The sequence below is a fragment of the Toxotes jaculatrix genome, chromosome 21 (assembly GCF_017976425.1).
Source record: "Toxotes jaculatrix isolate fToxJac2 chromosome 21, fToxJac2.pri, whole genome shotgun sequence".
NCBI lineage: Eukaryota > Metazoa > Chordata > Actinopteri > Toxotidae > Toxotes > Toxotes jaculatrix.
In genome coordinates this window covers 14,954,333-14,981,119 of record NC_054414.1, presented here as the reverse complement: position 1 = coordinate 14,981,119, position 26,787 = coordinate 14,954,333, and the positions used below count along the sequence as shown (strand labels likewise).

Here is a 26,787-nt window from a genome sequence, read left to right as displayed (position 1 = left end):
GCAGCTCTTCTAAACTTGGCAATCGTTGTTATAATCAAATATCTGGAAATTTCCTAAAAGGCCCAGGCAGGGCTAGATCATTTACAGACAGACTGTATATGTGACAGACTACATCAATAGTGTTTTTTATTTAGTGGGCAGCTAATTGAGAACTCTGATTTAATACTCACCTGTGGCTCTCTCAGATCAATAATCAATGAAGTGATGGAATAAGCCTCTGCAAAGTAAGAAACCTCCAAAATCCATCGACAATATAAGTGAAAAACTGCTGCTCAGGCCACGTGCAATGACTTCCAGATGGTTTTCAAAAAATATATGTATATTTATAAGCTGTTGTGAGCCTCATATTCCATGTATGTTAACATCGTTGGAGCTTAGTGTGAGGCTCTGTTTTTTTCCTATGTATTGTTATGACAGCAGACACACAGCAGAGCGAGTTCTGACCAAATATTCCAACACACTAAAGCTTTAAGGAGGGAAATATCTGTCATGTTGGTTGGCTGCTCTGTCGGTTGGTGCTAATTGAAAATATTTGCATGATAACATGTTAAACTAAGAGGATAAACATTAGACCTATTACAGTATATATACATTTGATTGATTTTTTCTCGGGCATTCTTGTGACTTTACCCCTTTTGTGTTGCAGCCTGCAGCTACAGTATAAAGATGTTGTTTACTGTGTTGCTTGTTTAATGTGTGATGAAGGTCTGAGCGAAATGTGGTTTCTTTAATCAATAATGTGCTGACAGTGTGTGGGAGTCCGCCGCTTTTTCACCATGTTCCATTCTCCTATGCACCTTCCATATGAATTTGCTCGAGACATAAATTGAACAACAATCAGAAAGATGATCAGTCTGGACAGCTCCTCAAAGCAGTTCTCAGTCTCAGTCCCGAGACCCAGACATGACTTACAGCTGGCCAGGGGCCGTAAAAATCCTCAGTGCCTGATAACTGCAGCGTGTAAAAACAGACATTATTCAGCCTACCATCCCACAATCCGATACACATCCCCTCAGTGGCAGTGTCTCTTCTCCCTTCCTCCTCTCACATCCTTTCCCAAAGCTTATTCTCCCGGGCGCCTGGGAGCAGCTCAGACAGAATGGGGTTAGGATTAAACAAGTCCCCAGCAGAAGATTCCCTGCAACACTTAAACTCCATGAACTCCACCTGGTAAATATTCATGACAGTGGAATAGTGGTATTCCAGAACAAGTGGTGAGAAATAAACACATCTCCACACATCGGCAGTTACAAACCATACTCTCGTACACACGCACAGAAACACAAACCCGCACGTACAGACTGACATTAATGGGCACGTAAGAAACATGTACACCCACACAAGGGGGAAAAAAGCCCTGTGGATTTCTCAAGCTATCTGTGTGTATATCTGGCTACAGCTCAAGGCTACATGTCTTGTCTGTCTGCACAACCATGTCTGGGAATGGAGATGTTTCGCACATCAGAGAAAGAGCCATGAACGCCTCCACTTCTTCCACAGAGAACTGCCAAAAGTAGGAACCAAAGTGAGAAATCAAAACATACACATCAAGCTGTGAAGTAATATATAAAGCTGCTCTTTCTCAGAAATGGGTATAATTATCCACATCACCTCCTTGCTACAGAAAGGTCAGGCCATCTTTTGGACGGTTAACAAGTACAACAACAACAAAACATAGATGACGAGGCTCTAGAAGACGCACTCAAAACTTCTGTCCCACTGTCCCTCTTATATCCACAAATCTAATGCCTTAGGTTACTGGTCAGGGAAACACAGTCTCCCTCTCTCTCTCCACGTCTTTATCATTGTATGAAGATGACTCAGAAGACTCGCTGTTCACAAGCAGGAAGAGAAACAGTTTAGATCATATCCTGTGTGTGAGCTGTGTTTTACAGCTGAACATGAGGTGTATAAAATTAGCTGAACTGTGAGAACTGGAGAGATATATAGAACGAAGGGGCCAACCCTTGACAGATATAAAAAAGAAAGACAAAAGGATACAGGAGAGAGAAAGAGTTGGAGCCATTACTTGAAAAGCTCTGGGTGCACAGTCTTCCTGTCGAGTGTGATAACTGACTATACTACTACAGATGTCATCGTTTGCTCAACTTTGGCTCAGTTATATCGCGTATTAAGCCAGATTATATTAGAAAATGGCACACCCAAACCGCATGTGTGCTATGACCTAGAATACTTATTTTGTGTGTGGCTCACACCCGTATTGGTTTTCTAAAATTACCCAGTCTGTAATGAACATTGAATAATACAAGACCCCAATTACACTCAAAAACATCATAATTGAAATTGAAAGACAAGTGGGGAAAAAGAATGAACGAACATTTTAGTGTCCAATATTTACGCTCTTTTTAGATTCCAACATCTCCTGAGGGAAATATGTGGCTCTTTAGCTGTTAAATGTTCTGCTATGTTCACCAGCTAGTCGTTAATTTTGTCTGTCTGCTGCTTGAGGCTGGGCAGGTGGTGTACATCGGGTTTATCAAAGCTTTTTTTGCAGAAAACAGATGCAACCGAAAATGACGCTATGCCAGCAGTGAAGTGAGGGCTGAAAACAGGATTTCTAGTGAATTTGTTAATATAAATATGCAGCTTATAACCACTTTAACATTTGTTTCAGTTTGGAGATTGATTGTGCTAATTTAGCCTACCCTGCTAAGTCAGTGGTGACTGGACTATCTTGCACTGTGAACTTAAACTGTTTATAGTCGAAGACATCTGTTACACCAAGATCGTCAGGTGATAGAAAGTCTGCTGTACGCATTAAAATTTATCTTAAAATCATCACAGCAACAAAGTCAAGTGAAATGCAATAATCTCACAACAGCTCAACATCCACATACTGCCCTGAAGACAATATATCCAAGACAGGAAGTAACAGCTCATAGGAAAGACGCCCTGTAAACTTAAATCAACAGGATGTGAATGATTTAAAGGCTAACATCCACTGCACTTAGAAACTGTGACTGGCCATTTTGTATAGTTTTTTTCAAAAGGCATCACTTCAGCTGATCTACAGGGGGGGCTGTGTGTGCGAGTAAATACTGTAATCTAGTCATCAGACAAAGGGGAACTTGTACCCCACACCCTACCCTGCTTCCAGGAAACAGTCATGTAAATACTCTGCTGTATGACCATCTGACATGTAACGTGAAACACACTGAAGGCTGCAGCCTGGAGGGCAAAAGGATCAGATTTACAGGGCTGGTGGAAGAGGAACTGACCACAATTTCAATATTTCTATAAATGAAAGTTAAGATGGAATTTCAGCTCTTACTGCAGACATGCTGTGAGTTTCACGAACAGGCTGAGAACGGAGTCTTGTTCTTCAGGGCATGGTATTACTGTCTGCCACACTTCAAACAATATCAAAAACAGAATTTCTTCCTGGATCTGAATTATCCAGGGGCTGAGATTACAGACGCGAATACCATGGTGTGTTATTTCAATCTATTTCCTATCAGTGTTACAGCAACCCAGAGGGAAATCATGGTTTGAAGAGCTAAGAGAGAAGCCCTGCTGTGGTACTCTATCTTTAACAGGTAATAGGAAATTGGCCATTCAGCACATCATCTACTGTAGCTGCTCCAGTCAGCCAATGGACTGATGGATGGCAAGTCACACTCAAGCTGCGACGCCATTGATTTTCTTCTCAAACAACCCAAGACTGCTGATTCAAGATAATGTTACCTTTTTAAAGGCCTCGCTGTGATATTGTGGTGATACATTCAGCCAATGAAACTGATAAATGAGTTCGGGCAACACTGACAGGTAAGATTTATTGCCAGGGCATTGATTTATTTGTCTGGTCATGTACATTATTTACAGTTTATCGTTGAATGTGTACTTTCATTTCTGGTGCAATATCAGGCTTTTAAATAGATTATTGAGAAGGCTACGAAACTGTAACCGTTGTGTAAGACTGGCTTTCCTGTTAAGAAAATTAAATGTTGTCTTGTAAAAAAAAAACATCCAGAACTGTCACAGATGTGAAATACTGTGCAGCGAATGAATGTCATTTAATGACATTTCACAGTATTTACCACTTCAGTTTATCATGATAATAAACTTATGTTATTATCCTCCACTGATCCATAACACCAACGCTCTTCTTACTCTTGTCTGTAAATCAGATTAGAGCTACAGTAAATATCACTGTGCTCAGCTCAAGCGATATTCTGTAACCCTGCATCCTTTCACTGTCCAAACTTTCAATCAGGCTCACACTTGGTCAGCTAAAGACATGACCTTTCTGCCCTTCAGCCACACTGAGCCACAGCTTTTCACACTCAGAAACTGACAAAAACAAATCAGTGTATGGAAAACACTGTCCTTGTTACAATCTAAATAAATAAATGTGTTAAAATATGTGTTAAATCTTAAATATTTTTAATGCTTAGAACAGATGTCCGTCTTAGTACTAGCTCTAGTCCAGCTAGTATCCATCTTGGCCATCACTAAAGGGATGAAAGGTGAGGGGTTTGTCAGAGACTCATGCTACCTGTCACAGGGATTACTGGTGTGCATCATTGGAAAGAGCTGTAAACAAAAGGCCCACGTGCACAGCTCTGAGGAGAGGAGATAAGAAGATGTAGGAGGGGTTTTGATGGAGAAGAGGGGGGTTACTGATCATTGTGCCAAGCAAGCAGCTGTGTGATGGATTTCACACGCATCTTCTCGTCTATCTCTGCATCCCTTTGTGTCGCACAAAGAGCAAAAGAGCCCCTTCTGAGTGCACGCAGTAGAGGATCACCATTTTGCCATTCATGTCATTTGCCCTCGCTGCATTTCTCGTGCATGGGTGAGCTAACACACCCCCATGGTCCTTTGGCATGCTCAACACAGGCATGCAATTATTGTGTTTGTCAGCCACACTGGTCTTAGGCAAGAATATTTTCAGGAATGAAAGGGAAACAAATGCAAAAAAAAAAGAAAAGAAAAACAGAATAAAAAAACACAGTTCTCATTTGCCATTAAAAAAGCTGGTTGAATTCAGAGTGAATCAATGGATATATGTGACAAATTCAGCAACATGACAGCCCTGAATTGTCTGTGCTGCTATCAGACAAGAGCAGCATCTTGGCTACACAGCACACAAAATCTGAACAGGATATTGCATCCCTCATGACATAAGCCGTAAGCAGCCCCCTTCATTTTTAGAATCAGTGACATTATACAAGCAAATAACAACAGAGATGCCATGTCAGCCTCTCCAAAGGGTCAAAAATGTGCGGATTAGACTGTCATTAATACTGAATCTGGATTATAGAAATCCTGAGGCAGCTCTACAGCTACAGATTACTTCTATCCCAGCCCCAGCAATGAAAGACAATGGCACTTTTTGTTCCCCCAGAACTGACAGTACCGCACAGTAACAAAGGAGGACTCATTTCTAATAGGGTCAGGAGTGATTAGACAAGCGGCAGCCCTGGCAGCCCTTAGAGGGGCCCAAGATCCCCCAGAATCTCCCAGAATCAGACTGGATTTGTCAGATTACAACCTCACCAACTCCAATTAGCCTATTAGTGTAGTTAGCTGTTGTAAAAGGGTAAAAAAAAAAAAAAGGCAATAAAGTCTCAAGGCTACAGCTTTTGAAGACATTTCATTAGAATATGGGCCTGCAGTAAAAACAAATTCCGTATTAAGCGCATATATCTTTGCAAGATGCATCAGAGTTACAAGTAGCACTTTACTGCGATAAAGAATGGCACCAACTGTCTAGACATCTTCACATATCTTGTGATAGCAGCCTATCCATTACGGTTGTGAGCACTGTTGTGCTTTTGATGCATAATTTATTAGCACCCCACAAAAAGGTCTAAGATTTTACACTGAGACCTTTGAAACTGTACCAAATAAGCACCGAGGGTTATCACAGAGTTGCATTGGCAGCAGTGTTGCTTTTAGCTAAATTAAAATACTTCATCACAACTTATTTCTCTATAACTTCAAGCCAAAATTCAGAAATACACTAAATGATGGTTTTCGGTGATCTCAGCTACTTTAAAAGGAAATTTAATGCAGAGTTGTATAAAATTTTGCAGTATTATGTTATTGTGACATAAACAGTATAGGAATCTGTTTTCCTTTCCTTTTTTGCGTCTTTAACTTAACTTTTTTTGTAAATACGCTGTTTTTTGTACTTGAATTGCATGCACACTTCCTGTTTTTCTGCACTTTATCCTTCTTTCCTGTTTTTCTTGTGAGCTGCCTCACAAGTAAATTTCCCTGCTGTGGGATCAATAAAGTCTTATCTTAAAGTCTTATCTAAAGAAATAGATATCTTATAATTTCTTGGGTTTGGGTCTAATATCTAGGGTTTCATTAGCATTCTTTCAGAATAAAACACATTATTGTTCTTTCAAAGGAAGAAATTTAAAAGGAAGACACAAGGTAGAGAGAGAGGACCCGTGGGAGTAATGATAAACAAGAAGACAGGAAAATCTGAAGACTGAGGGGGTGGAGGGGAGGGAAGACTAACAGAGAGAGAGAGAGAGAAAGAGAGAGAGAGAGAGAGAGAGAGAGAGAGAGAGAGAGAGAGAGAGAGAGAAAGAGAGAGAGAGAGGGTATACAGATCAGCCAGTGTGACCTGTCCTTGCCCCACAAAAACAAATGACATCAGAGTAACTCCCCATCAGCTGACGTGATTCAGAAAGAGCCCTGTTAGAATTCAGTCCAGCTTTTTTCTGACATTTTGCCATAAACCTATCAAATGGAGAAAAACTGCTCACTGCAATCACACCATGGATTAGAGAAATCTCACATAACACACACAGTGTTTTAAAAGAGAAATTGCATTCTTCGTTGTGACCTAAAGCCATATAGATGTTTTGAGCAAGTAAACAAGCACAACCTATTATTCTTTACGTAAAAATTGCCCCTCTGTAAAGTGATTCTACAAAACACCTCCGTCTAATTCCATTCCAGACAGATTAAAAGGGAAAACGCAGCAGGACAAATTTAAAAGTTGATACGAGTGGCTGTAATGAATGTAATTAGATGCAGCTCTGGTGACAAGACATAAACCATCACAAATGGCAGTGCTACAGGCACTTCCACTCACTGCCATCTCAAAGCCAACAATCTCACCATGCCCTTATTAACTGCAGTCATTGCCTGTCATTAGTGTAAACAATGTTATGAGTCTATGGACTGCACTTCTATAAATTAAATATCAGGATTCAAAAAGGATTTCAGGCGACCAATCGCTAAACCAATTCCCCTCAACAGCGATTGCCGCATCATAGCTTAGCATACATAACTACGCCCAGGGGGCCTGTCAAGCTTTGGATTTGTCCAAATGTTGAAGCTGTGCACGTGGATCTGAAGTAAGGGCAAGTGTCTTCTTTTAAGCCTTTCAAAAAGCAAATACACAAGTGAAAAGGTGAAAGGGGTGTTCATCTGCTCTATTCTAAGGTGTAACCATCAGCATGTCTGGCTAACTGGCTTACTACCTACCAGCATTACCTCCAAGTGTTTAGCATATCATTGACTAACTACATTATTTTGTGGCATTACAGGTTATGTTAAAAAGGCCCTGTTCACAACCAGCAAATACTGGCCCTGGGTGATACTAAATCAAATTGTAGGCAACAATAGCCATTCTGCTCTGCTTGTTATTGGATTTAGGGGAAGTTTACACTCCAGCAAACACAGCCAGGTTTAATAACTATACCACAATTAAATCATACATGTATTTTGAGGCTGTATAAAGTCTGTTTAGGTTTGTAACGGACTTTGTGTGCTGAAAGTTCTAAATTTGAATATTTGTATGTGAATAAACATTTAATGCTGAACAAACCTTTTTTTTTTGCTTTTGAAATTAGGAGAGTCACTTCTTCTCAGGGTCTGATACACTAGAGAGTGTTGACAGAAAATCATTTCAAATCTGAGGAGCATCCAAAGGTCAAAAGCAGAGTGTGCTCCTGCTAAACAACCCACCAACTATTCCACAACAACAATCTGAGCGCCTTGTTTAATCCATTTCTATGTCTCAAAGTACACATAAGCCAATTTTTAATGATAAAATATAGACAAGAGACACTGTACGCATACTATGGCACTGTTAATGTGAGTCTCTATGACTCCCCATTACATTATCAAAAGTCCTGCACTAGGAATAAAATATAAATTAACAGATGATCTGAATCTAAATTTACTGCATCTGAATTCAGTGTGAAACAACACAGCAGTGGACACCAGCTGTTTCGGCGTAATTTCTTGCTGATTTGTAACAGAAAACGCTCAGTTCAGCAGGTTTTGTGGCAGATGAGTTTGGACAGTGAGAGAATGCCTTTGCACACTGTCCTCAAAGTCGACGCATTCTCTAATGACGCCCAGAGTGTTTTACATAGATAAGGTTGTTCTAAGATAACAAACAATCGAGATCTGTACCAGACAAAATACTTAAAACAAAGTTTTGCAACGAGGGCACACATAGTAAAATGCTGAGCTGCATATTAACCTGGGAAACATGAAAAAGTGGGACATTAAGATGCACTGGATCGCTTTGGAGAATTCCAGGTCTGTCTAGGGGGCAGCAAGATAAAAAGAGCTGAAACAAGTGCTCAACAAAGCAAAATGGTTTGGATTCATCATTAGATGATAACAAAGTGTTTTATTCCCCTTAAAGATCACTGTGAGGCTTGTAATGTTTTTTTCGAGTACTATTATTATTTTTCCTATTAATCAATAGGCTATAAAATGCCAGAAAGTATCCCTGAGCCCAACATAATGTCTTCAAATAGCCTTTGTCTTACCAATGGTCCAAACTCCAAAGAAATTCAATTTACAAGTCTATAAAACAGAGAAAAGCAGCAAATCCTCACTTTTAAGAGTCTAGAAGCAACAAATGTTCATTTTTGATTGATAAATAACTAATTATCACAATTGTTGTTAATTAGGTTTCTTTCAATCAGCTAATCAGCCAACAATTTAAACAATGCTACAATTTATGTTATGATTTATCAGCTCAAATGTTGAAAATTAAAAAGCTGGGAACAGAGTTTATATAGGTCACCCCCTCTTCTACACAACTGCATAAATCACTCCCCAAAAAATTAAACCCAAACAAATTGGTTCAGAACCCAAATGTAATCATGCTGGCACACCCATGTCATCTCTGGCAAACACTGTGTGCTTTAAGAGGAGAGATCGCAGAAGCAGGCACCCCCTGCCACCATCACCCCAGCAGGATCTGAAGGAAACCTAATTGGACACATGCAAATGAAAGATGTGTTAAAAATTCCTCTTCATCATGGGGGGATGCATTTTGGCACCAGCAACCATAGCTCCCTGTGTTTAAAGTCTCCCAGTTGTGCTTGTGGTTGTAGCTTGAACTGAAATATACAGTACACCCATCCCCTTTTCCTCCCCCTCTTCCCTCATTCTCTTCATTTCCCCTCCACAGCTTACACCCAACCCCCCTACGTATTTTGACAATAACCAATTACAGGCACAGGAATGCAGGGTGAAATGTGTGGCCTGGAGCATGTAGGATTTTATATCAGACTCCACACTGATATGATAGTAACAACATGGGTGGGGAAGCTATAAAAGCAACCCTCCGCTTCACCTCTCCCATATTTTTGGAGCTCATGGAAAATGACAGCCACGTTGCCGGCTAGTAGTATCAAGCTACCGCCGACAGACTAATGAAAACAATCAAGCAGAGCCGCGGGAGTTCTGGCTGTTTATGGGACAAAAGTGCACAGCGCCGAAGGACCAACTGCTCGCTGCTGCAGCCACACAGGAGGAACAGCGAGCAGCTCGAGCTGAACATGATGAAAATGGACTCCAACTAGCCTACACTAATGAGTTTTTGCCATGAGACTGAAGGCATCTCTCCGGCTAACTAAGCGGCTAACTAGTCCCCTGCTGTGGCCCAGCTGCTGGATGTGATACTACAGTAATGAATTGGTAGCAGAACACAACCTTTTATTTATTTCCTGTTGTAGTTTGGCCAAGTCGGACAGGCATCACGGACGGCTCAGACCACTGTGTCCCTGTGTCAGATTTAGTTTAAAATGCTGCCTAAGACACAACAGACTGAACATTTGACTCAAATCAAATACAGCACAGCAAATAAACACCACAGCAACACAAAGCGGGTCCCTGTTTGGCAACAAAATCCCACCATGCGGTCCGTCTAACAGAGCCAGCAGCCATAGAATCCACTGTCTGCCTCCTCATCTTAAACTAGTTCATCCCAGGGAGTCATGAAAGGCTGCAAATGAGGGAGTGTCTTAGTGTGTTCAGAGCGCAAGGCGTTTTCCCTCTCCAGGGAGGACAGATCTGATGATCAAATCCTTTCCTGTCTCCTTGTTGAGCCCCTCTCTGAAGCAAACACAGGGTGATTTTTCAGTTTGTCATGGCAGCCATGTGTCACACTCTGCTGCCCACCAGCTTTGATAAAAAGGCCCAAATATGCACAGCCCAGAGAGGTTGCCCTGGCAAAGATAAACAAGGAAATGTGCTACTAATTACAGGCAAATTCCATATGTACAATCCTCAACACAGTTTAGAAAACTTCAATCAGCTGATGCAGCAGTGTACCATAACCTGGTAACGGCAAATAAAATGCATTTCACTTATTTGATCCTCTAAACCACAAAGACATGTTAGAAGGTGTAATTTATGAATAAGAACAACACTGGTACGTAAATGAGGCCATCCAGTGGGGTGGTTTTCTAAAGCGCTGGTGTAATTTCTAGCAGGATAACAAATTAGTCATTGTGCAAAGACACACCACATGGAGAATTCCCACAGGGGACACAGACTCCCAGCATTAAAAATACATATCCCATAATGTATATTTGTTTTCTGCTTAAGCTCCAGATGCAGAGTGAAAGAGCGGAGGACGAGGGTTTGAACAATTCATAGTTCACCAGCGGTAAAATAGACGTTTGTGTGAAGAGCCACCCACTGACTAGGCTGGGCCTACAAAGAGAAACTCTGTGTGATATTCAGCCATGGGACACATCATTATTATGATTACCCTGATCTCTAACCTCATTTTCTCCATGTCTTGGTGCTCTAGGAGCAGCAGTGAAAACACTCAGGGTTTTGCGATGGCTGCCTGAGATCCTTGCTCCTTGTTTTCCAACACACAACTGTCTCACTGTACAAGGTGCTGTGAAACAGGGAGGCCCTGAGGACGAGATATAGGACATGTTAGATTGTCAACATATGTTGCTCATTTATCACAGTAAGCACTATATCCCCAAGACTTGTGGTGCATTAATAAAAGAGGTTATTTACAGCTCCACAGTAAAACACGTCTGCATTTTGGGATTGGATATGCCTTTTTTAATGATGAGATGCTTGTTTGAGTGGGATGCATTTGTCTTATTTCCATTTGTTGCACCTAGTCAACAGATTTTCTTCAGAATAAAAAACAAGCTCAGTAAAATTTGTAAAGTTTGTGTTTTACTTCTAAACTAAAACGTTTTGATACCTCTGTGTGAATGAGCTTTGGTCTGATGAACTATGGCCTGACTAATTTCATCAACAAGACAAAACTTTAAAATAGAGCTAAATGTACTCAACTACACTGATTCATCGAAGGACAGAAAATTAACTGGCAACCATTTTGGATTTTGAACTGTTGGTTAGACAAAGTAATTAATCTGAAGACTTTTTTGGTGATTTATGACATTTTATGGAGAAAGGAACTAATCCATTAATTGAGAAAATAATACAAATCAACAGATTAACTGATAAACACAATTTATAGTAAACAATATCTCCTTGCCACTAGTGCACAAAAACCTACAAGTAAAAGACACTGAAGAGAAAAACCGAAGGAAAATGCAAAAGAGCAACTGATTATGCATCCTCTCACACATCTCATGGTAAAACCCGGCAATTTTGCACATGGATTTTTGTTTAAACTCAATAAACGGGTTTTAAAATAAAAACTGGAAAAATTATCTTTACATATATGGCATCACACTGTTATCCAATTACTAGTTCTCACTTCTGTAAAAACACTAAAAGAGGTCTTCATGGCTGAGTCTGCACTGGCATCAAAGCAGACTCTAATTATGATAAACAAATGTCCCATCATTGTAAACGAATGGTTTGGATCTGGCATTGTCTCTGGCTGAGCACAAAAAAAAAGCTTTGGCAGTGTTCAGACAAGTGTTATTGTCAACAGTGCGCTTTCCCAGTGGGAAAACATATTGTATGACCAAATGCTACGATGATTAGGAACATACCGCACAGTGGAGCATAATTTCGTTAACAAGCATGAAAACCTTGCACATTAAAAAAGGAAATATGTGCAGTATACAGAGTTAAGAGCTGTGACCTGTTCAGTCAAACAGTTTTTTCAAACATAATACCCAGCTGCAAAGTGGAAATGTTTCACAGCACTTACAGATTAGATCTCCACAGCTGAAGGTCAATGTGACAAAGTCATGGTGTGGCATATATTTTCTTATATACCAGGCTTATTATATTCACTGCTCAAAATCATTATTGATGACTTCTCCCATTGGCAACTTATTTATATGTGATGACGCTAGCAGGTATAATAATTACCATGGTCACTATATTAGTCTAGCGTGCTAGCAGTTAACATTTGTTATTTAGCACAAACACACAGTACAACTGAGGTTAGGGGAATGTATTTAGTTTTTGCAGGTATCTGGCTTTAAAACTAGAGTAAGATTTTGGCCTTATGATGGCAGATTAAAAACAACATCGACCTCATGGTGCCACTAGATGAAAAGTCAGGAGATCACGAAAGTTGTTTGGATTCAACCTTCCTGAATGTCTGTACAAGACCACAGTGGTGGACCAACCCACAAACCAGCAGACTGACACTGCCATTGCTAGAGCCATGTGACGGGCATGGTCTACTACTGGCTGCTAATAACTGATATTAGTTTTTCTCTTAAAAACTAGTATCAACATTACACATAACAAGAGCCTTTCATACTCAAAACCTGTCTGTGTATCAGTTGGGCTCGACTTAAACATGCATTTATTATTTTTTATTGACCTTTATAACTAGTAATTCTTTCCAATCAGTAGACAAAATATTTTATGTAAAAGCTGACAAGGCTCACATCACCGTGGACTGACAGTCATAAACAAGTGATTTTCCTGATTATTCCTCCATCTCTGTGTTTGTGTTTCATTTTATCTAAACCATATCCCCTGCCTTCTTCTTTTCACACAAGTAGTTGTGCAATACCATCACATTACAGCAGCTGAAATTACATCCTTAAAGACTGACAGGAATTCAATAACATGAAGCATGTTCAAGGTTCCTCCCCTCATCTTATTTCCAACATACTGAATGATCCAGACCGCCTTTAACCTTGATCATTTATATCACCCAAGACAGCTCTGATTATCATCCCATACATTAGTGCTTCCTGACTCTTGCTTGAGCCCCAACATGCCCATCAGCATGCAGGGCATGTCAGCTAACCCCTGACTGTGGGCTCACTGCACCATCTAACTGCTCTCATTTAGACACATTCATCACAGTCAAAAAAAGGGCCTCAACACTATAAAGCTTCCAAAAGAGTCAGAAGTTAAAAGGTGCTTTTAATGAAATATCTGACCTCGCCCGCCAAACCACATTCTTTTCAGTTCAACACAAAAAGTGACAACCCAGACACTGAATTAATGCTTGTCGCTGTCACTGCAGGCCTTTGTGATGTGATCAGCACACTTGTAATTATTACAAGTCTCAGGAATACTGATGTTAAAAGGAACCTTGGAGTGGAGACTTTGAATGAATAAAATAAGACTTCTTTTGTATGCAATGGCTCTACAAATAACTGGTGGTGTGTTAAAATTGTTGTTCTGTATTTATTTGACATGATAATATAAGCAGTCCTTTTGAATTACCCCATTGTGCTTGTGTGAAAATGTTTATTGGAGGTTTTCCAGTGCCTTCAAACTGCATCATATTACTGAAAACGCATTGAAAATATCGAAGGACTGACATGATGATCACAAACAACTCCCTGTGTAGAAGCCTTGAGAGAATGAATAGGAAATGGGCTCCTTTAGTAGGCATCCATTATTCATTAAGCACTGTACTCGTCCATGTCAACAACCTCAGTAGTGACACAGCCAAACATTATTTCCTCCTTCTCTTGTTCACTCTCTCTCACACCCAGCTTTCATCTCATCTCTATATGATCAGAGGCCAAACACTTGAGAGCCTGTAAACTCTAAATCATCCAACAAAACACTTTTTTATAAACCAGCTGCATTTGATGTCGGACTTTTAAAAGAATACGATCCGGCATCCAACGTTTCGGCAAAGACCGAAGCATTTTATGAGGTGCGAGAGAAAAATCATTGCATGTGCTGACATTTTACATCTGGAAAAAAAAAAACTTTCTGATATTACATGCAGAAGCTGATGACATAAAGTCAAAAGATGACGCGAGACCTTGATGCTTCTGCAGCCAGGATTCGGAGTTTATGGGGGGAGATAATCGCTCTTTCTATATGCGCCATCGCCATGTGAGACACAGCCACGCCTGCTGCTTTTGGAATCAATTAAAAGCCACTTTACATGTTTGTGTGCAAGAAAGAGCATTTCACCAGTTCAGTGCTGTTTTAGAGGCATATTTTAGAGGGACAATAAAATAAATGCCTAAGACTGTTAAGAAACATCAGTGATTCCAACACATGTACAGAAGTACACCTCAGTTTCACACCATCTACATCATCTTTCAACTCCAGAGACATTACACATTATCATAAACATCAAGCTATCTAGGAATGTGTGGGTGTGATGTCTAATGTGCATCTCAGATTCACACTAAGATCAAACAAACAGCCCTCAAACAAATCCACAACAGCAGAATCTTTTTCTTCCTGGCTGTCAAAACGTTCCCAGCCTCTGGGTTGGCCTTTGTTTTCCACAGAAAACCTAATATTTGTTTTTCTTAGTCATTAATTCAGATAACATAAAAGTGGCCTGAAACATTTTTTAAGTCAGAGCTGGAGATGTTTGCTTTCACTTCAGTTGAATCAGGCCACATAGTTAAGCTCTTCTGGGCTCCACCCTGGTTTCCCTGAGCAGGTCACCAAATTAGGTTTCCATATTTCATGCGCCCACCCCCCCCACCACACACACACACACACACACACACACACACACACACACACACACACACACACACACACACACACACACACACACACACACACACACACACACACACACACACACACACACACCACACACACAAATAATAAAACAAAATGACAGCTCGATTCAATGGAAGTTTTCATTTTAAAATCACATCTGTCAACACGCCGCCCACACCAGCAGCTGATCTTAAGTATGTTAGTGTGATTCTAACAAACAAGTTCTGGCGGTCTGTTTTTTTCTACAAGCTGAAATGCAGACAAAAAACATACAGACCTTACAGGGTTTCAACAAAGACACAAAACAACTGCAAGGTCACCAGCTCAATCTCCCAAAACTTGTCTTCTAAGAGCTTTGTTGTGTACTTTGTAATGTGCTCATGTAGCGACTGACAGAAATACAATAGAGAAACTATGTGTTGCCTGGAGGGGGGAATACACCCATATTACCACTGGGCAGCTGCTGTGGAGTGACATCATTCTTCCCTGGGCTATATTCTCTTATTAAGTCCAGGCGTAACCTGGTGGTTCCAAACAATAATAGTTTATTTTGAATATTTTCTTGATTAACCGATTAATTTATAAAAGCATCAGAAAAGAATGAAAAATGCTCCTCACAATATCCTTGAACACAAGGTGAAGTAATTAAATGTCTTGTTTTGTCTGAGTAACAGTCCAAAGCCCCATATATTCAATTTACTATAATATGAGACCAAGTAAGGCAACTTATTTTAATTAAAAAAATATCATTACTCAACTAATTGTTGTAGATCTAGTTGATCGTACAGTCAAATATTAGAGCAGACAGGTGCTACCTGTGGGATTTTGGGGGTTGTAGCACTATTTTGGAATGACAGATTGGTTTAATTTTAACTTCCTCTCCAAAGATTATCTCTCTCTCTCGTGTCTCATGTGCTCAGCCTTACAGTTATCTCAGAAGAACTTACAATGCCTCCTTTGAACAGATGGTGGGTGAGTGGTGACGCATCTGAAAAGGGAGAACCTTGATCTCTGTCCAGCTGTTTCGGTGCTGCAGTGACCCCGCTTTAACAGTCTTAAACACAGCTGATAGTAAACAAACACAAATCTGCACAGATTCGGTTTGTACATATTTCAATCACAATCACGCTGGCCCCCTGGGTGTAACACAGATCAGATGGTGGAGGGGGGGGGGGGGTGTACGTGTGTGGGAGAATGAGAGGCAGGGGAGCAGGTAGCAGTTTGCACAGCTGTAGACTGTCCTGTGTTTAATAGGGCGTCCTCTGATGGAGACAAACCCTCTCTGTGTCACTGAGGTTCCACCTCTGATGAGGCTATGGGGTTTTCCGGATACTACCAAAGTTCTCTGGGCAGGAAGCCGTACCCTACACATTTTTTTTAAATGCAATGTCACATCTAACACAAGCTGTGCACCTCTCCCCCCCTGTCATTACTTTATAAGAGCTTTTAATCCAATTGCCTGGTTCAGTGAGGGTTACACTTTTATCTCCTCACTCTGCATGACTTCTAGTATGTTTTATCATTACTAAATCATTAAAGCATGATGCCAAAATCCAAAAGCAGACTGCAGGGTTTGCATTCTGTAGCACTAGCCGCAAGCACAAACAAGCCTATGGTTGCAACACACTGCAGTTTAATGTGCTTTAGCAAGCTTCCACTAAGGCAAGCAGAAAAATAACAGGTTGGATACAACTGCTGTTTGTATCAAAAGGAAGATCTTGCTACGACAATTCCCATGCCTAATTCATTAGCTCTTCTTCGAGGCTGGCTACAACCGTTCCTGTTGGCAAATATCTGACAAGTTCTGGGTCAGACCAGACTCATCCCTAATTGTCGTGACTTTATACCAATTAGTTCCTTCTCCGCCTATTTGAGGAAAAAAGCGTACCTTCAAGCAGAGTGTAGTTAATGTTGTTGCTGCCTCAAAGTGAGTGCAGCACAGCGTGTAGTCTCGCCGTGGCAGCTCAAAGTTAGAATCAGAGTGTTTCCAAGACTTAGAGAGAGGTGGCAGATAGACAGAGTGTGGGCGAGCTGTGGGGATTAACTCCAGGGCTGGCAATTTGAGGTTTATACCCAGCAAGCTGTGCAACTCCAGGTATGCGCAACTCGTTCCTCTCCACCTGACTGTGGATTTCATAAATTACCACATCTGTTCAATTCGCACAGCACACCCACGATCAAATAACATGCACAAGCATTCCAATATGACATTTTACAGTTCTAACTATAGCTGAAAAAACTAAAAAACAGTAAATTAAACAGTTTACTGTAGGTTAAAAATAGCTAATTATAAACATGTTGAGTATTCGCTCCATTTCTTAAGAGAGTTAAACACTAGTACAAACTACCTACCTGTTCACCCTTATATCCTTAATAATTTAGATGTCCTTGTTAAATATATCACTGCACATGATATATATACTATTGACATAGTCACGTCTGAGACTCGAGAGCAGAAAATAAGATGGCCAGATACCGCAGGAGTGGCCTGGGTCATTTTGAGTACGGCAGAGACTTCTACCAGTGCAGGCTTCTTCTATTTTTCAGCAAATACAAATTGCCTTCAGATAACAAAATTTAACTGGATTCAGAAATGAATAGTAAGGAGATAAAAGCCAAATCAATCTGCCAACAGCATTCATCAGTCAAATGTTATTGCTTCCTGCGATTTGTCCTGGCGAGCACCGATTGTTTATTTCATTGCATCCTCATTAGCTTCTCCCAAAGCCACTGTCGTTTTTCCTGGGGTCAAAGTGAAATACCAAAGACAGACAGACAGAAGCTGTCAGTGTTGAATATCAAGGAGGGGGCAAAGACAATAAAATCAAGGCCAAGGATACAGCATGTGGCTGCCATGTACATATGAAACTAAAAGAGTGAGTTAAATGAAACCACATGTGCTATGATAAAGGAGACAATTTTTTATTTTTTACTGATCCAAAAAAAAAAGAAGTAATCAATAGATGATTGTCAGTTGAAGTCTGGTAGCTGATTCCACCCAACAAAAGCTCTGTGTTTTCTGAGAGGTCGGCCTTGGGCCCAGGAAAAGACAGCTGACCCTTGCTCACTTGGCAAGTTCCACATGTCTGCTCTGAGTATTCAAGCTGAGCTGAAAAGAAGTCAGGTGTCTCTGAGAATGCTGCCGTTTTTTAACAGAAAGGTGGCAAATGGATCATTGTTTAACAAAAACTGGAAGTCACACAAAGCTATTACGCATTTCAGTAATCACGGTACAACAATGAAGCGCTTATCCCACAGCCCTGTTTTTTGGCTTGTTAGGGTTGTTTAAGATCCTTTTTGTCAGCAGAACTCAAGATGAGCTAACAGTAATTTCTTATCTGCAGGAGTGACACAAGTTAAACTTTCCACATTAAAAACAACCCTCTTTTCTCATTTGTTTGACAGCCTTGCTCAGTCTGCAATACTTGGCCCTGTCAGGTTGACTACAAGATTTATTTGAAGTAATTCAGCAGCATCTCTCTGACATTAATGAATTTAGCTCATTGTCCAGCCATTTTGAAATGTTATGGTCCAAAGGCCGGTGACAGAACAGTATGTAACCCCCAGAGTCTGTCAAAACAGATCCTATAGAAAATGTAACAACAAATGCATTCAGAATTCATTTCATTAAGAGGCTATGAATATATTTTCTGTATAGGAATGATCAGACATATAGGCTGTCAAAGTTAATGTTTTTGTTAATGGTGAGTGGAGCATAATCTCAGTGGTGCCTTGGATCATTTAACTTTTCATTTCCATGGTCTGATTAGACAAATGTCAGACTTGGTGCACCGATTCATCTCCCATTCTCTTTACCCAGCATCCTGCTGCAGACAATCTGCACCGGGGATGCTGATCTGTTGCTGACCCTGACCTCTGGCCTTCCCAGGGAGAGACCTTCCCCACTGGGATTAATGTTTTTTTTTTCAGTGACTATTTAATTGCAAAGCACAACAACATTAATTTTGCAACTAACGTTACATGCATCAGCCAAGTGTTAAGCAAGTGTCAGCTCTGAAGACATAACTGAAAAACCTGGAGAGGAGTCTTCCTACAGTAACCAGTCTTAGCAGATCCATCCATATCTGAAGTGCCAAAATACCCTGTGTTCACCGACATGTTGAAACTGGCTCAGCCGACAGAGTCAGCGACCAAATATAAAGAACTGAATGATAAATCTCACTGAGGCAAACGCATAAGATTAACAGAACAGATAAACGAGGGAAAATAAAAACCGAAAGGGGGGAAATGACAAAAAAAAAAACTCCTGTTCGCTGGTTCCATTAACCCACGTTGACGCACCGGTTTGAATAAAAGTCGCGGCAGAATTTGAGCATACGATAAATAACAGCGAAGATTGTGATCCCAGGCACATTAGAGCTGAATGCGCACCTGAAATGGACGTTTCACTGAAGAAAAATAAGCGTGCGCTGCTCTGCGTAACGGACAGGTAACACGGCGTTGTGTGTGACAGAAGAATTACCGAAATGTGACATTTTTCCCACTCGCCAAATAAGTGTCAATGGACAAAAGACGGGGCGATGAAATAAAGTAACCTTATCACTCACCTTGATGGCCTCGACACGAAGTCCTGAGCGCAGATTGTCTTGGAAAAGGCGAGGCGATGCTTCAGCGTTGCCGCCTGTCACCGTGAAGGAGGAGTTTGTGTTTACTCCAACATAACAGTACTGGCTGTGGGCGAGCACACGGATCCTCTTCCTGTTTGGCGAAGAGAGGGAGCCACAGTCTGGCCACACATTTTACTACAACGTGTGTGCTTCCTCCTGAGAGCTGGGGATCTACACTTTTTTTTTTTTTTCCCAAAGTCAGTTTAGAAATGGCTTGTTTTTTTCAGTTTCCTTTAAATCTTTGTTGAAATAAAACTTTATTGGTCAAAAACCAGATTGATAATTATGATTTCATAATGAGTTAGGATTGGATTGGATTTAGAGAGAAAAAAAAAGCCTAAAGTGCTTATTTATTATGAAATAAATAAGCACTTTATTATGAACTTTTTTTTCTAATTTTAACTGATACTGATATCAGCCCCTATTGTCACTTTAGTGCTTCATTGACACATGTGATTAGATTTTTACTCCTCTTCCCGTACCCTTTTTAAGTGAGACAGGTAAATAATTAATCTGCACTATGTTTTATGACCCTACAATTTCGAGAAGAGGACTTTAAATTCAAGGCTTGTCAAAGTTCACAAAAGGTGTGTGAAGATGTTGAATAACAGGAATTAGAGTTTTTAAAGGTGACTTCTTAAAAAATGTCTTTTATATGCTCTGAAGTTGCTTTGTTGAGCTGAAGTCAGATGACTCAGTATCCACCATTAGTACTGGCCCCTCAGAAAAGATTTCACAACCCTCACAATAAATCCAGACATCAGATATGAGTTTCTCTACAGGCTGAGATCAGACATGGCACAGGTCTCATGTTTAACTGACTGGGGAAAACCGGTGACCCTACCATGACAACCAGCCCTGCCTTTTCCTTTCGAACCAAAGGTCGGAGTCATAATCAAGAGATTTTATGAGCAGTCCACATTTCACTCCACCCAGGAAGGTAACTCACACACAGAATCTTTAGAGGATCAGATGGTCCTAATCTGCTTCTGAGGCTTCATCAGAGCTTTAGAGAATATACATACCTGGGTTTAGATTTAACTAGTGCAACTGGAACACAGCAATAATGCCTTCCACCACAAAGACTCTATATTTCATGTCCAGTGCGCTGATGACTGCCATATCTGTTGGGGTGATGGGGTATGGCATGTCAACACAGTGGGCTAAGATGACGATGGAGTGTGCAAGAGGAGGAAGTGGCCTCTTCAATGGAACTGCTATAATCACTTTGGAGCTTTTCAATGGGAACCTGGACAGAGCCTTTTGCCCCTCGTTTGGAAGTATTGATGATTTTCAAGGTAACTTTCCAAGGCTCTCAAAGGGGCCAGTTCACTTTCTCTTTTGCATACCTCTAGAATGGAAAGGTTTTGAGATATCTGTCTCAAAAACAACTATGCTCTGTAAAATTATTTTTTAAATTCAACAAATGTTCTAAGGCCAACTCACACAGTTTCACCAGCGTGTAATCATAGAATAATGTGTTTAAGCTATAATAACGTTCTTGTGGTGTGTGTGTGTGTGTGTTTCTGTGTGTGTAGTGATTCCTAAATTGATGGAAACAGGAGTCACCCCGGTAGCCCTATACACTTTGGTTTTGTGCCTGTTGGCCCTGTGTCTGCTGTTCTCTGCTTGCAGCATCCTTATCTCCCTCTACAACAGTGTCAGCAACCCCTATGAGACCTACATGGGGCCTGTTGGAGTCTACACATGCAGCTCGCTCAGTGGTAAGTGACACAAATGTTACAGCACGAGGCACCTGGAAGTAACAGAAGTGGAATTGCTGGAAAGAAATAAGCACTAAGGAAATGATGAAGAAAACCGATGAAGACATTTAAATGGAGTTTGTGGTACGTTTGTGACAGTACTAATGGTTTCCTTTTTCCTGCAGCGTGCCTGTCATTCACAGTCCTTATCATATTTGTGGTGAATGTCAACGTGACCAGCATGGCAGAGGATTTGGTAGAGAACTTCTCTGAGGCGATTCCAGTAGACCTGAGGAACAAGTCCACAGAGATGCAGCTAGGATACTACCTGGTCATCCCGTACACAGTGCTCTCCCTCTTTGCCATTGCCTTGATATACATGTACGACCACGCAGCCTATAAACACAGGAGAGAGCAGCAGAGGCCTACTGAGGATGCACCCAAGGAGATAATGATGTATTAATGGCAGTGGAGTCAGTTTTCAGTGACACTGAAAAACTGCTCATTAAGACTTTTGGGAGTAACTGTCATAGAAAATTGCAGAGATTGTATGTATGTATAGTAAACTATGGATGTACAGCTTGTTTAATGTGCAAAGACAAGGATTAGATTTGTAGAATTCAGTACTGACATATTAGAGGAAAGGTTTGATCAAACATCACCTTTGTGTTTTTAACATCATCATATTATGAGCAGCAGTTTCATAATTTATGTGTTTTAATCTGAGTTTATTTGTAGATAAATCAGTCTGGGTTCAAATCTTGTGGACTCTGAGATGAGATTCTTGAAAAATCTATTTATTTTGTGTAAGAACAATTGTTTGTTGGTTTAGTACGATAAAGCTATTTTCCATCACGAAATGACAGTTAAATGCATCTTCAAGTCCTCAATACATCTCAAGTCTCACAAATTAGCAGGTATACATAAACCCTGAGACTTTATTTGTGCCTGAAACAACAGTTTGAATAAAATGAGTGAATGTAAATAAAGAAATGAAATGAGGTCGGTTCTCCTTTTTATTTCAAGGGACATATTTACAGCCAGCTTTTATCTGTATTTTTGTCATTCAGTGTTTCAGTTTTTTTTTTAAAAGAGAAGCCTAAAACATACGTAGTTGATGAGTAAGAGTGAGAAGTGGTGGAGTAAAGTGAAGCTTCAGAGGGAATCTGTAGATATCTGCTGCCCTCTATCTCTGAGATGACGTAAATGCACAAAAAGATCCCAAACCAAATACCAAGTCAACACCTAAACGCCTACAGTATCCCCTGAATAGGAATGAAAGAGACTTTTTAAATAAATGAGTCAGACTTTCATCAGTCATTTTAGATCAGTAAAAGATCATTTGAGGGCTGGTAATTGTTGGCGTTTTTCTGTTTTTAATCGTTGGATCTTTCTGGGGAGGCACAGATGTGCAGGGGGTTAACACCGTCCTCTTACAGCAAGAAAGGTCTGGGTTTGAACCTGCTGGCCAGACAGAGCCATTCTGTGTGGCCTTATGTTCCAAATATGTCCACTGTGGTTGATGTTATTTAACACTATTAATTATATGAAAGTTCTATAACTCTATAGAGTTGTTTCAACCATTTATTGATTAGTTTTAGTTAACTATTTCAACTGCAGACATACCTCCTGAATCACTGACATAGGCCACATGGATTACTTTACTTACCTTCATCAATGGCTCACGATAGAAGCAGAGCTTAAGTTGAGCCCTTTAAATTTCAGTGATGCATTGCATCTTAACTGTATCCACTTCCATGTGGGATCAACTCGGAAAAGCCTTGATGAGAGATAAAGATTTATTACAGACCTCTTTAATCCATTTCAAAGGATTTCAAGAAAGATAAAAAACAAGCAACGCTGACAAATATAGTGATCCAAACAAAGCTTGTGATTCTGTGGAAACTGAGATAGATCCTGCTGAGAGTCAGCGTCTATTGTCTCCTGGATCTTCAGACGCTCTCACAGTTGTGATTCACATGACTGTGTTGACATGAGAGCAGGGGCGAGGTGTCCTGTTACCATTTCCCGTGTCCCATCACTCAGATCCTAAAGTCTGTTTGGACATGCCCTTTCCAGCACCTCTCAGCCCTGCAACGCCTTCTACTTGCCTTCAAAAGAACCACTCTTCCTTCAAGTTTTACACTTCAAGGCACCTGTGGAAGGATGCAGCAATCTGCTTTGTGGTCGTCAGAGTGAATATGTATTAAGTTTCTGAGAATGCATGCTTTCTACAATGAATCAAAAGCATTTGAGACCTGACAGAAATTCTGTTAGTAGAAAAAGTAGATTCCTCATGGCTTCTCAGGTGCAAAAGTTTTATGTCAGGTCAGTCAGAATCAAGATTCAGTCATTAGTCCATTAGTTTGTTAAAGGCACTGAATTACAACAGGTAAGTGTGACACGGCAGTGATCAATATTTTAATTTGAAAACGTACAGTCTAACCCTTCCGCCAACTGCCATTCATGATGCAGGATGATGCAGCCTGGTGTAATCCTGAAGCTGTGACCAGGGCCCAGTGTGAAGCCGGAGCTTGTTGTAATCTCCAGAGGAGGCCATGTCAAAGACTGCTTCAGTGCAAAAACGCCTGCTGTGAAATTGATAAGCTCTTCACAGCACAGCATAGACCTATCATCACATTAAAGACCCTCTTATTTTAGTTTTTTCACCCTTTGAAATTCATCATTGACCCTGCCTGACCTCTGACAGACCGCAGCCAGTCACTAAACTAAAAGACATGTAACAACAAAATACGAAAAAAGATCTTGACTTGACTTCTAAAATTAGCCATTCCAGTCAGTTGGCACATAAATGGAGTACGTATCTTTACCAAGAAATAAATGGCTCCTTATAGACAAGAATAAAGGCATTTTGAATGGTTGTGGGACCCGTTTATTCTGAACATCAACCTGTTTAACAGCTGCCAGAGGAGATATTTAGCCATATCTTTTTCTGATCTTCTCCTGCGTGCACTGAGGCGTGGAATAGCTGAATTGCTATTGAGAGATCCCTCTCGCCGTTTGCTGTGCAAACATTGATTGAATAAAATCAGAGATGGGCAGTAATCTCTTCCTCTCTGCATACTGTCTGTCTCTTGGCACACTAGAATGAATAAACTCAGGATTATGCAGAAGCCTTGAGCCCTGACCACTCACTCTGTGTGATAGGATTAAAGCGGAAACTTTTGTACCTGTGAAACCTTATCCTCTCAGGTCCCGCATTACAGAGGCCTGTGAAACAGACACCTCCAGCTGCAGGGCAGGGGGGGCACACATTTGGCCATGTAGAGTCCACTCTGCTGTGGCATAGCTGGTTGGGGGAAGGGGTCTGGTCTCCTTCCACCTTCGGGAGTTGATTTCACATTGACAAGTGAGAGGCATGGGTGGGTACATATATGTATGTGTGTGTGTTGGGGGCGGGGGGGGGGGGGTCTAAAACACTTGTTTTAACACTTTCACAAACACCAAACACCTCAAAGGGCTTCTTACATAAAAATTCATAGGTTCCCTACTACAAATAAAAAATAAAAAACAGATGGATTTAAAACAATCCTTTGAAAAATACTTGAGTGTATCAACCTCCATGAAAACTCAAATCATGTCCCAAAGCCTGTTTATTTGATGCCCTCATCATTACTGACTGAATGACCTTCTCCCTCCGTAAGTAAAAGAAGGCACCCCATTTGAATTTCGCTTCAATGAAGGATTGGGATAAAATGGAACAAGAATAACATCAAGTGATGAGCTTTACTCACAACCTGACCATGTGATACTGGAAGGTAGGCAGGTTCCTTATTTATCTCCGTCATTAATCTTAATTTGTCAGTGAAGGCTGAGGTGAAGGCGGAGGGAAGGAGGAGGGCTAAAAGGTAATTGCACCCCTGCTGCTCCATTATGGTGTCATTCCTCTGTTAACAGAAGATAAGATCTTCCCCAAATCACCTGAAGCCAATTCTCCACTTTACCTGGCTGGGACAGAGAGAGACAGACAGAGAAAAAGACGGAGAGGATCTCCAGCCTGGTCTAACAACCATGATGGAGACAAACTGAACTAATCAATCTGTGCAGAATTTTTCTGACCAATCTGTCGGTGTGGTGAAAAAAAATATATATACGTCTGATGCTGGACGACAGTTTACAGCCTGAGTGATGGATGGAGGGAGGGCTGAGCACTTTCTCTGCCCCATGCCGCTTGACACCATTGTTGATTAATGTGCCCCTGATTGGCAGGTGTGATAGATATCAGTGGGTGCAACGCGTAGGAACACACAGTTAACCTACTGACACAGCACACGGCTGAACTGAATTGGCGCCATTTGACCTGGACACAAAAAGAAACAGTTAACATCAACAACAATAAATCTTAGAGGGCACAAAAAGAGCTACACTGAAGAGAATTTAATAGATTTCTGTGATCTATGTTGATTCATTTCCTCTTTACTTCAGACAGCTGGTCCATAGAAGAAACTGATAAGATAGATAAAAAAAACAAATGAAAAGATAAAGATATAAAAAAGAATATTCAGGTTGGGTTTCTGAGGAAGTGAAAAACTGAATATGCAGAAACTCTGGTAATAGAACAGGTGTGCTGACATGATCTTGAGTCAGTGAATTTCTTTCTATTTTGCATACAGAGCTGAGTCTGTGACCTGTTTCTGTCAAGATGGTAGCCCTATAAGTGCTCACCTGTTCATTTCAAATCTGGGCATGCAGACATTGCTTGTTCTCCTGAACGCTTACAATGGTGTATAACAAATCAGCGAATGGGAAAAAGAACGTAATATATAAATAATTATGGCAGTGTATATTGCAGAGAACAGTACCTAACCAAGCTGACACTTCAGCACTTGTGAATGAAAGTCATGACTGATTCATGAAATGATTTACTGAGAATAGTTTTAGCACTGGCACAGACTCCACGGCCTTCGTGGTCCGAGGGTGGGGCAGATCCTGGCCGTCTGCACTGCAGGAGGGCTTCTGAGCCTGCCCGACTGTACAGGAAGATTTGTCGTAAACCACCTGTTTAAGGCCTATGCATTGATGGCCTTGGTCTTGAGTGATGGGTTTTGAGCATACATTTCCAGGTTGTGTTGGGTACTTGTATCCCAGTATATCTGCTTACAGGTCACTTTTTTTTAATCTGATCATTTCATAACAAACAATAAGTTTTTATTATCAAAGTGTGTCGTCCTAAGAGTCTGAGTCTTCTGCAACACTGAAAATGTCAGGCCTACATGTTGCTTAGGAGAGTAAGTTGCTCAAGCTTGGCACCAGGTGGCAGCATTCAATAACTGAATCAACTCAGTCAAACAAAT

The 26,787-nt window shown here is 40.7% G+C and overlaps 2 protein-coding genes across 2 annotated transcripts in view; one reads left to right on the top strand and one right to left on the bottom strand.

Annotated features, from left to right (window-relative positions):
* The window catches only part of ptprea (protein tyrosine phosphatase receptor type Ea), a 48,598-nt gene extending 28,804 nt beyond the window's left edge, over positions 1–19,794 (bottom strand). The window contains exon 1 of the mRNA XM_041066991.1: positions 19,710–19,794. The gene's annotated coding sequence lies outside the window, so the exon portion shown is untranslated. The remainder of the gene's footprint in view (positions 1–19,709) is intronic.
* A 1,041-nt stretch (positions 19,795–20,835) lies between these two features.
* LOC121175503 (clarin-3) lies at positions 20,836–21,935 on the top strand. Its single transcript, XM_041029282.1, has 3 exons — positions 20,836–21,067; positions 21,308–21,493; positions 21,658–21,935. Exons 1-3 carry the CDS (start codon positions 20,836–20,838, stop codon positions 21,933–21,935), a joined length of 696 nt encoding a protein of 231 aa, XP_040885216.1.
* The last annotated feature ends 4,852 nt before the right edge of the window (positions 21,936–26,787 follow it).